Raw genomic sequence first — 12,285 nt, 5'->3', positions numbered from 1 at the left:
TCACCTTTGTGTTTCCTTTTCCACTTCATTTGCTTCACGCCCTCTTTCTACTTCATTATGCTTAGCTGGCTAGAGTTGCAGGCATGCAAAAATTTGCAAGCCTGTGACCCAAAAGTACAGTAAAATCACCGCCTTAGCTCAGTGCTGGTAAAATTTTTCCAGATCTCCAGGAAGCTAAAAGCCATGTGCTTTGCTTTCTCTAGCAGCACAATTGCAAATGAAGTCAGGATTGACAGCCAAGGAGGAAACAGACTGCATTTCCCATTTGTACTGTTCTTTTCTCTTATATGTATTCATGTTTATCTTGAAGAAAACAGGATCAAATTTGAACAGCAAAAGAAGAAATCAGTTACTCCAACTAATAATTTCTCTTTCCTCTCCTCTTCCTCCTCCAAGTGATAGTTATTACCCAAAGTATAATAAGAGTTTTGGTTTTCTTCATTATAGCTTCTCTCTACCACAAAAGAGAAAAATATAAAAGATACTATTAAAATCATAAGCCTTACTTAATAATTTGTTTAGAAACTGCTTTAATCTTTCTCTTTAATAAAAGATTATCAGAGGTTTAATATTAGTCATTCACCATGGACTATAAGCAAGTCAAAGACTATATTCCAAATATCTAGCCTTGATTTAGTGTTGCAATGACTGGCTCTGTTAACAGTGTTATCTCTGTAGACCAAACTATTCCATTGCTGTGAACAGAGCAGTACTTATCCATGTTATGCCTAAGTCTGGATCATGTTCTTTTTCCTCTGTATGGAGTCCTTAGAAGATTATATTAATGTTTCAGTACTCAAAGTATTTTTTTAATTTCTTCTTAAATGTGAGGAACGATAGGCATTTCTAGACATTAGCGCCTTTATGTAGCATCAAGTGTTCCCAGTAAATAAAGAATAAGATTACTCAAATTAGAGATTTAGTATTGGAGTTTGCTGCTATGTAATCCAGAGTATGAAAAGACAGGCTGCAAGCTGGTACAAAACTGAGCCCGTGTGTTTCTCAAAAGCTGATGAATGAATGTTCCTACAATGTCTACAGCCTTGCTACTTCAGGCAGGGATTTCACCGGATCAGACATAATAAGCAGCTTTTGGAATTTGATCAGTAGTTCTCTGGGACCCATCCCAGAAAGTCTAGTGTGCACCACGAACTGACGATACTGAATCAACAGTCTTTTCCAGCTGAACTACTGGAGTTGCTATCTTTTCAAGTAAATGCAGAAATCAGATACCTTGATGATGATACATTTAATGAAGTCATCATGACATTTAAGGGTGTAAAGGTTCACTAATTGTGCTTGGGATTTGATAGTTGCTTCTAGACCTGATCATAAAAATATTCACCACAAAGTTTAAAAAAAAAAAACAACCAAAAAAAACAGGAGGAAGAGGAAAAGAATGGAAGGTTTTTTGAAGGTTTTCCTATATAAAATGGAAAACTCCACTTCCTTCTTTTCCTAGCACAAAGCCATTATAGTTTTGTTTTGGAAAAATCACTTTTTGTTTTGGAATATGGAAAAATGTCAAGAGCTTTTTATTGATTGCCTTTCATCTCCGTAAGTGTCTCCTGCATTGTTTTCAAATCTGATCATGGCTCTTTACCTCTAAGTTATTGCTGTGTTACATCCTGATATGTTGTTCTGAAAGCCAGAGGGGTTTTAACCAAGACCAATTTTTAAATAACTACAAACCCCAGTTCTCAAAAAAAATTAGACAGAAGTTACCAAGGCCTTGCGACTATATAAAGCATATAGTAGCAGAGACATTTTTGATACCAGGACAGCAGGAGATTTTTAAGTTTCTTTCAAGGGATAATTCATAGGATTCTTCAACTAGTAGGAGGAAACAATGAAGTAAATATTGGTGGTTTGAAACTGTATCTGAATAGCATTTGCATTACAGCCTTTTCATGTTTTGCCTTTTTGTTATTATAATAATGGTCTATTAGCACCTTACCTAAATCTTAAGGGATTTTTTCTTGGGTATTTTGTGTGTGTGTGTGACCTAAACTGTATTTAGGATCTTGCTCGCTCTTCTCTCTGAAAATAAGTGGGAAAGAACAATATCAAGCTCCTGTTCTCCAAAATATCTTCAAGGTGTCAAAAGGGTCTTAAGCCTTCCTTCCAAATTCTGTTCAACCAGATACTGGTCATGTTTTACCCAGAGAAAACGTGCCTACAGAGTCAGAGAGAGCGTGTTTAATATGTGTTAAACTGACATCATCTGCTAGTGCAATAACAGCAAAGTACCTACTCTGGCACTAAAATATGTGAATTGTAATACTGGACTGAGAAGAAGAAAGTGGTTTTCTATAAGGAATATTCTAGCATGTTCCTTCCTAAATCTTGAAAGCACTTGCAGGTATATTCATTAACACTTTTAGGGATTCTGTGGATTGTTCTGTTTCTCACCAAGGGTGAAATTTATTCCTTCAAACTTCGTGTACAAGGAATGTGTCAGAAATAAGCATGTCTGGCAGCTGTGGTTAAAGTTCACTTCTCTTGGTCTCATCTCATTTCTGCAAGTCTCACTTCTTCTCACCTTCCGTGAGAAGGTGATGCCAAATAATTTCACACCAGAAATAAATTATGAGGTTTGATTTGTGAGATTATTAATCTTGGTCACAATTCACTTCGTGATGTGGTGTATTCATTGTCTCCTAGATACTGGCTATGCCTGGGACGCCTTTTTAGAAAATAAACTCTTGCATAGGTGAAGCTGTGAATCCACTGTAGGAATTTCATAGCCTGTGCTGTGTAAATCAGTGAAACACCATAGTCCTTTCTCATCTAAGATTTATTAATCATAAAAGCCATACAAAGCAGTAAAGTTCTCTGGCTTCATGAATGGGCATACCATTTCAGCATACCAAATCCTATTCAGCAGCTCATAAAAATATAGTGAAAAGATGCTGACCAACTCTTGTGAGTAATGGACACTTACAGACTACCCAAGATGTTTGTCTCTAATTTAGTTAATTGCTACTGGGCTTAATGAGTGAAGATTGGGGGGTGGGGGGTGGAGGAAGGCTGACTGGCACAGAAACCATAGAGTCATTTTAAACTGAGAGCTGACAAGAGTAAGAAAATGAATGTAGAAAAAATGCTGCAGCTGCAGACCAGGTCATACTTGGATATGTGCTTACACCTGCGGAACTCTCTTCCTGAGAAGATCTTCATTCTGGATCTCCTAATAATTAGATAAATAATGCTGAGGTTTCATTTGTCTCCCTTTGCTGGCAGCTGAACTGATTGCCTCACTGCTGCCTTCACCCCTCAACACGCCATCTTACCAAGAGAGACAGCCTGTAGTACCCCCCCAGGCCCTGCTTCCAAACTGGCTCTGTTTCTGCATTCAGGCACAGACTGCAAACCCACAGGTGAAAGATGGAAATTTAAGAGAGAGAGAGGAAAAAGAAGAACACTTCCCAGCTCCCTTCAGCAGGGAAGTCTCATGGACATCATCTGCAACTAGGTGAAAACTGTTAACCTTGCCCTATCTAGCCACATAGATCTTGTAGGGTGGGCAGGTCCCTGACACCCAGGAAACTTTTTTCACTTCACCACTGACAGATTGAAACATGTTATAAATAACTGAGGCAAAAATTGTGCTTTTCCTTCTTTTCCCTCACTTTTGGTGGGGTTTTTTGTTTGTCTGTTTTTTATGTATCTGGCATTCAGTTTTGTCTTTCAGGTAAATCATGAGAGTCATTTTTCTGCAAACATGGCCAGTGGAAAAGATAGCTTGGATATAGCAATAGGCCTCTTGCATCTTATTCACTTCCTTGCCTGGCATGTGTAAATTTTCTATTATGGAAAATATTTACCCTATTGTGTATGTTTCTCCTGACTTTTTTTTTTTTTTGTCGAAGGAGTATTCCCTTCTTTCTGTGGCTTAGCTAAAATATAATACACTTCCTCTTGTTCTGGAGACAAAGTTTGAAACATTGCCTTACAGCCTAGAATACGAATTGTGTCTTTACAGCTTCGGCTGGTGGCCAAAGGGTATGTTTCAACACACAGCAGGAAGTTTACACAGATTCTGAGCTACATTTCACTCTCTTTTGGAGAAAATGCTGAGAAGGTTCCACTCAGCAATCATTGACTTCAATAAGCCAATTTGCATAACTAGGGGCTTTGCTATTACACTACATCTACCTGTCTGCCACTTTGAACAGATTGGAGCCAGGGAGTCTCCTAAGTAGCTGTTTTTCCTTAATGTAAATAGTATGGTGCTCTTCAGATAAAGTAGAAAATACTGGTTCAAATAATAGTCCACTAATGTACTCTTCTGGACCTCTTAAGAAGGCTTTTATGTATATGACCATAGGCAATTCCTTGGAATGTAAAAGAATTCAGTGCAAATTAAACATTTAGTTTGGAAGGTACTAAGTTATTACACATCCAAAAGAACTTGGTATGAGAATAAAATGGTATTCTAGGGAAAATATTCATTAGAGGAAAAGATTTATTTAGAACAATTATGGTGAAGGATGGTAAATGGAGAAAATAGTAAGGAGAATAAATAAAAAGATCATTAAAAACAAGTGCTAGACAGATATATACACAGAGTAAAAGGACTGAGTTTTCTTAACCTGTTAGTCCCTAAAATGATTCATTTTTCATATGTGGAAGATTACAACACAACAAGGTGTAGTATTCTAGCCAGTCCTTCATGAGTGCAATAATTTGCTGCTAGTATTTCCAGTAGCAAACCCCACTGTATGTCAAACTATTTCAATCTTATGTATATCTCTATTGTTACAGAGTTAAAATTTGTCTATTATAAAATGAAGACTAAAATAATTCCTTTGCACTGTTTGCAATGCATTTTGTGACTCAACAGTTGTGAGTATTTGCTAGTTTAAAGGCAAAAGGTATCAAAGAAGGGGAGTAAAATTCCAGACAAAGGATATGTTTTTTGGAGACATTTCTGTTGGGAAACTGAGATAGTGAAGTCCACTGAATTGTGGTATCTGTATCTGATGTTAGGCAGGATTCCTGCACCTATCCCGAGTATTAAAAGCTAATATAATCAAGTCTCAGGCTTCCTATTCCTGGGAATTTAGTTTTTTTTTCAATAGACACTATTAGACAGCTAATAGATGGCTGCCAAATACAGTGGCCAGACAAGTTTAGGGAGTATGTCAGAAACTGTAACAGGTGATGAGAATATGTTCTTGATCATATAGGAACCCATGAGTTAGAAGGGGGGGAAAAAAGAAGAATTTGGCGTACTCCTCATGGAAGACAAATCATCATAATCTTGGAGTGATACAATGTACTCTGACACTTTCTCTCTCAGCCTGTCCCTTGCCTGAGAAATGAGTGCTTCTACCAGTTCTCTTCACTCGATGGAGGCTGCCAGGACTGGGGATTTTAATTTACACTGGCAATCAGGCAATCCCCTTGCTGCTCCAAAAACACAGAGAGAGGGAAGATGGATAAAAGCCAGTAATTGCAGAAAAAGAGCACTGCAGAGCTGAAGCCAGAGGAAATAACGTAAATAAAGGTGTGATATAAATGAGGGTACAGCCAGCATTTCATATATATCCATACAGATATCTGTTTCAGTGTTCATCGTTGTGTAATGTAAAACTAATCCACGATTATCTGAATGCTGACTATGTCTGATTGTGGCTGCTATTGTATATATTTATGAATTGTTTACCAACAGCTGCAACAGCTTTACAGTCTTAAAATTTAACCAGTGCCTTTTCTCCATTCTCCTGCTGCATTGCCAGTTCCCTTGAACTAAGAAGCTACTTGGCTGCTGAAATTACAAAATACCTACATAATAAAAATCCTTCCAGCACAAAAATTAACAGACTAAAATGGAATACTGAGGCACACACTAACTTGCTGTAGTTTAAAATTCTTACTTTGAAAATGCCTTAATTTGAAAGCACTGTAATGAAAGACTGTTAATGATATACCAGAAATGAGCTATGGCTGGTTTCAGAAGCACAGATGGCTAATTGGTTTCAGTTAGTAGGTTATGTCATTTTCATTAAATTTTATTAGGAAGCATTTCAAAGCCGTAACTGATGGTTTAAAACAAATATGGTTCTTCATAAATGATCTATTGTTAACCTTTATTTATTTCTCTCTCTCCTCTCAGCATTAATAGAGGCTGCTGTGACTGAGCTCTCCATGGCCATCTCTTGTCTCATCCATGTTTACAGCAGCAGCTTTGATGCAAATTTCCAGCTTGCCAGCATACCTAAAAGCCCTTCATGTGCAGACGTCAGCCTGGATTCCCAGCTCAGCTTCACTGTTTATGCTGCCCATAACATCCCAGAAGCCTGGGTGAACAGGTAGGAGGAGATATAGCAGGTGTTCACAAGATGGCGTGTTGTCTCTTATGATCACGTTTTTCACAGATGCTAGCTTACCTCTGTTGCTTTGGTGATACTCCTATGTTAATGTTAGAGACTGAGTAAGTGGGTGTATCTCCACTGTTTTTCTAGCATAAAGTGCACTTACTTAAGCTTGACTGATTAGGAGACTTCCAGGCCCCATAGACAGATGGAGAATCGAGGAGGTGGCCTAGATGGTTGCCCTTGACCAGTGTGGAAGGAGGGTAACAGAAGCAAGGTCAGAGTACTGGCCTTGATGGGTATGCCTACAAATGCTCGTGTGACCGACTTGCTCAGAGGGAGGGAGGAAAGGGTGGGTGCTGCATGCCAAGAGAGTTTGGACTGGGACTTGTGTGCCTTCTGCAGTACAAGTAACTGGAAGGATTGAAGGCCAGCTTACCAAGTTAAACAGAGGGGTGCTTGCTTAAACGCAGTCTGAATGAGGCTTTATCAGCAATTTTTGCTCTTGATGTGTTCAAACCACATTACTTGGCTAAGCATGTGTATTGACGATCCTCTTTATTGATAGTGATTAAAATAAGTATAGTTTATAGGTCCAAGTATACCTAGTATATTAGTGTAGTAGAGGAGAGAAGCAAGGGAGGAATCTTTAATAAAAAGCTGATTGAAATGTTCTCTTCTGAATTATTCGGTCAAATTAGTTGTCTCTTCAGATAGCTGCTTTTCCTACTCTGAGCAAAACTGGTGCTCTCCTCTTACCACTCCAGTGCAATCAAAGGAGGACATGTGACTACAGTCTGGTAGCATTATTTTTATGAGTCAAAATGCTGTTTTCCAAGTTTTTATTAATACTTTCCCCTTGCTCCCGCTTTACCTTGAATTCCAAATGACTGATTAAAAAATAGTGGGATCATTTGCCATTAGACTGTGAGCAAGAGTGTACTATACAGTATTAGTTGTAATTAGCAGTTTAATAAAAATCTGAGAGAATTTGCATTAGTTAAGGTAAAAATAGAGAACTATAATCACTGTCCTGATTTGGCAGATGGTTATACCTTTCCCACTGCATTTTGTTTTACCAGAAAAATGTGAAATTACATATGGTCTAAAGGCCACTGATGACTTGAATGCTGTGTTCAAGCATGTAAAAATGAGAATCTCTCTTCCTCCTTAATGTCCCTTTCCAGTCTTTCCAATATTCATAGCTAGCTTAAACTTCTTAACATGGGCTGCTGCTCTGACATCTACTTTCCTCAAACACTTTTACTAACTTCACTCACATGCATACTCCCTGTTCTTATTTCTGCACTGCATGAATTCATGCTGGCTATGTCACAACTCTTGTTTTCCCTTTCCCAAAGGTCACATTTTATGATCTTGCTGCTGTTCATAATGTGTATTTTAATATATATTCCTGCATATATATAACATGTATTATAAATGTTAGAATTTTTATATCCTTCACTATCTTTCACATTGTATTTTTTCTATACATACCAGTATGTGATAAATGGCTTTTCTTTTAATCATTTGGGATAAGGGACAGTGAACTGTCTTACATTTTACGGAATCATGTTAGTGTCCTGTCCAATCCCTCTAAAGTTTACTTTTGTGGATCGGCTTTTTGTCAATTTTTATATTTATGCTCTCAATTTCTTATTCCAGTCTTACTGTCTTCATTAAAAAGATGGGTAGAGATCTTAAAAGTTGCAGAATAATGTTGCAAAACTCGTTACCTTTCTCTACTGTATTTTCATTCCTTCTTGGGTTTTTTTATCAGTTTGTTGTTTTTTCTCATTTAAATGAGAGCAAGCAGCTATGCCCTGTTTGATGCTAGTGGCATAACATTGGTAGCTTCACGTTTGGCTGCATTTGTTTCTACATTCCCCCAAAATCAGATTCCTATCTATGTCTGGATGATATGAAGTGATCTTTGGGACAAGACTATAGAGTCACGCCTTTGAACTCACAGGGAGGGTATCTAGGCAAAATGTTCTACACAGACCTAAAATGCGTCGAAGTGCATGCACTCTGAACAATGTTTCTGACTTCAGTTAGACTGAAGCACTGTGTAAGCGTTAATCTTTCCAGGATTAGGTCCTTATGGTGTATAAATCAGGGATATATCTGTATATTGTGTACCAATACCCCTGTTTAAACAGCAGTGCTTAATCATTTGATTGTATTAAAACCTATTATTTCCTGCAGTATCCTCCAACTGTTTGTAATGTTTAGACTGTAGAGGAAAGATGCCATGTTTAAGAGCAGAAGCATTTTGTAGTCTTGTAAGGTATTTTTTTCCTTTCTTTGCATCGATACCTCATAGGTACTACAGATCCCAGATCCTTATCTTTGAATTAAAAAAAAAGGAAAGAAAAAAAAAAGAAAGGAAAAAAAGAAAAAGCATATGTGCTACAATAATTATAACAATTATTATAATGTCCTGGAAGAGATCAACAATCATACTTGTAAATAAGGCAAAGCTAGGCACCTTGAATCTGCAAATGCTTCAAATTTTTTGTTCAGATTTGACTGTGTTTCCCATATTCACCATTCTTGTATAGAATGTTGTCTAAAGGTGAGAGTGGCAGGAAGAGCTGGAAGTTACAAGACTGGTTAAGAACATTAGTTAATTATACACTATTCCTCTATGTTGACTAGAATTTTATAAGACTTCAATGAGAAGAATATGAAACCAACAGATAGCTCCAGACCCGATTACACTATGAAGCTAGTCAGTTAAGTATCTGAAGAATGCCAATACAGAGGGCTTTAATACTTCTGCTGTAATGAATGCATAGATTCCCTTAATTACTAACCTGGTTTTTACTGATTGGGAAAAGTAAGTATAAATAGATTTATTGTTGACTGAAGTTGTACGATGAGCAAGTTGTAACACTTCAAAACTTATGTCCAAACTTCCCTTGACTACAATAATAAAAAAAAAAAAATTAGTCTTAATGACAAATACACGGAGCAGAATTTAGATGTCTTAAGTACTTTTCCTGAATTCCGAATGTTAAAAAAAAAAACCCAACCCAAAATAAACCTCCTCTACCCCCCACATTAAGATGAGATTCATTATTTTTATTCTTTTTGCAGGTAAGGATGGATCTTCACAAGTTTCTGAATGGTTAGCCCTAAATTTACTGTGCTGGACATGTTACATTACAATTAATTTTTTTTTTTTTTTTTTTTTTTTTTTTTTGCTTCCCTTCGTAGCTACAAAGTTTTCTCTTTTTCCTGTTCACTAACTTATGCTGGGAAGACAATATGTCAAGTCAAGATTTGCAAAAATATACCGGTTAAAAGATCCTTCTTTTTCCTGGCTGACTGGAATGAGAAGTAAGTTTTGGTCTGTGTTTGATATATGTTTGTCTGACAGATTTTACACATTGAATATTCATTTCCAAAAAAAAGTCCCACATCTTTATTATGGATCTTCTTCTGAGCAAATTAAACTCCACAGAATTCAGAGAAACTTAGGGAGATGGGAGTGAGAAAGGAGTGGGATAGCCAGAGGAAGCAAAATAGGACTAAGCTAAGTCTGGTCTGACGATAAGCTAAACTAAGCTGGTCTGAGAATAGCTTTCATTCACTGGGGCATCCTGGAGGAATGTTGGAACTGAAAGGAGATACAACCAAAGGCTGCATTTCTGTTCTCTTTTGAGAACTTCCGCCCTTTGGAGCCATCTCTAGTAGGTATGCGATCCAACCTGAGAACCAATTGTAACATTTCTTTAAGGAAGGAAAAAGGCTGTTGTGGGTTTTGTTTTTGTTTTTTTCTCTTTTTATAAGAAGGATCTGCAGTTTTAAAATGAGGACCTTAGTTTGAGACTGGAATTTTAAAGTAAAGGCTGCCAACTGCCTGTCACCTGCCTGTCTGCGTTGAGGAAAATAACTCTATTGAAAAGCAAGGTGCACACTCAAACAACATTCACTTAAGGGCAATGTGATGATAAAAAGCATATTTGCAATAGATAGGAGAGAAGAAGTAGGCAATTTTTTATGATCTGGCGGTAGCATTGTATTCTTCCAGCTTCCTGAGCATCGCATGTTCATATTTACAATCTTTCAAATTTTTGGTATTTTACATCACTGTTTATTGTATTCTAAATCTGAAAGCAGCTTGATTTACATTATAATTGAACAAAGGCTACAAGTAATCTGAAAGGGTTTTTTATTATAATTGAATACAGAGTGTAATTCATAACTTCTGTTTGCCTTTATCTAAGACATATAACAGTTTGAAGCTGGTCAAATGGAAGAAGACCTTTTTATGTCAAACCTGTTACACATCTATCTTAGTGGAGATTTTGCATAGCCTTCTTGCACAACACTCCTGAACAGATATAGGAAGCTTAATATGTTTGCCCTATGGTTAGGAGACAAAATGTGTGCATTTCTGCTAAGCATCCAAATTAGCAGAACAATTAGTTCTTTTAGGGCCTAACATCTGCTTTGATACCTCAGTTGAATCCATAGAGTTTGAGTGTTGAATCCTCAATTTTTTATACGATTAGAAAGTAACTGTTATCCTTGTGTTTAAAAAAATTGGGTCATTCCCATTTGCTCTGTAGGAATTTTCACCTAGTCCAAGTTTTGGTCAAGTACTATCTTATGGTACATATGGGCAGATATAATTTAAGTGTAGGGGGAGGATTATGTTTCTTATGAGCATTTTTGGCTTCTAAAAAGTGGCTGATGCATTTCTGGAGTGCATCTTACACAACCTTTTTCTAAAACAAAATATAAGAAGATAGAATAGAAAAAAATTCTTTAGCCATAAGCAGAACAGAAACTCTGCTCTTCTTCCATTTCCATGAAAATGTAAAGAAATCAGATTGAATCTTCAGGGTTTCTGTTTAAACCTCTCCTGCTGCAAAATCAGTATTAAATGTCTGCAATTCCATCAAAAAACTTCTTGGAAAAAGAAGCAGATAAGTATTGTAGGCCAAATTCTTTCATAGGTCATGGATGCTTGTAAGAGGCTCTTAACATCAGAAACAAGATCTAGAGTTGTACAAAACTTAATAGTATTAGTTTGCAAGAGCACCTTTTTACTTTTTATTCTTGGTTGAGTTTCAAAAATAATTTTTAAAATCCAATTCAAATAAATTCCACAGTACAAACCCAAAAATTTACATCTGTCTGGCAAGCTTTTCAATATTTCCCTCAACCATCAAAGATATTCACATATTTTCTACCTCAAACCAACTGGCCTAGATTTGTTTAAGTCTCAAAACATGAGGGCAGGTTGTTTGGACTTAATGACCTTTGGTCCAGAAGCACAGGCTGAGAATCTAGGTAGCCAGATATGCCATTATTTTTGTATGTTTTAGCTTGTATCCAGAACTGGATTTTGTGAATGGATGCCATTTTTAAGTAAAAATGCAAATGTCAGATGAGTATTTTAAATCAGCTAACAGTTTTACAGCTAGAGTTTTCCCTCCTAATAATCTCTGAGAAGTCATGGAGATCGGGGGACATCCCAGAAGACTGGAAGAAGGCTAATATCGTTATCTACAAGAAGAGCTTAAAGGAGGATCCAGGAAATTATAGGCCCATCAGTCTTACTTCAGTCCCTGGGAAAGTTATGGAATGAATCCTCCTGGGGACAAATCTTCTTGGGGGTTATCACAAGTCAAATGAAGCACATGATTGGGAAAAGCCAGCACGGATTCACCAAGGGCAAATCATGCTTGACAAACCTGATTGCCTTCTACGACAAAGTAACCTACTCAGTTGATGTGGGGCAAGTGGTGGACATTGTCTACCTGGATTTCTCCAAGGCTTTTGATACTGTTTCCCACAGCCTCCTCCTAGAGAAACTGATGTGTTATGGTCTAGACAAGTGGTCTGTGCAGTGGGTGGGGAACTGGCTGGCAGGCCGCACCCAGAGGGTGGTGGTAAATAGCTCCTTTTCAAACTGGCAACCTGTCACAAGTGGGGTCCCCCAGGGATC

At 37.3% G+C, this 12,285-nt stretch overlaps 1 protein-coding gene across 1 annotated transcript in view; it reads left to right on the top strand.

The window, feature by feature from the left end:
* The window catches only part of PIK3C2G (phosphatidylinositol-4-phosphate 3-kinase, catalytic subunit type 2 gamma), a 215,084-nt gene that overhangs the window by 53,356 nt on the left and 149,443 nt on the right, over window positions 1-12,285 (top strand). Inside the window, exons 10-11 of the mRNA XM_009332846.1 lie at window positions 6,122-6,317; window positions 9,543-9,665. Of these exons, the coding sequence (XP_009331121.1) occupies window positions 6,122-6,317; window positions 9,543-9,665 (319 nt within the window). The remainder of the gene's footprint in view (window positions 1-6,121; window positions 6,318-9,542; window positions 9,666-12,285) is intronic.

This window comes from Pygoscelis adeliae, unplaced genomic scaffold, assembly GCF_000699105.1.
Source record: "Pygoscelis adeliae isolate BGI_AS28 unplaced genomic scaffold, ASM69910v1 Scaffold38, whole genome shotgun sequence".
Taxonomy (NCBI): Eukaryota; Metazoa; Chordata; class Aves; order Sphenisciformes; family Spheniscidae; genus Pygoscelis; species Pygoscelis adeliae.
This window is presented reverse-complemented; position numbering and strand designations above follow the sequence as displayed.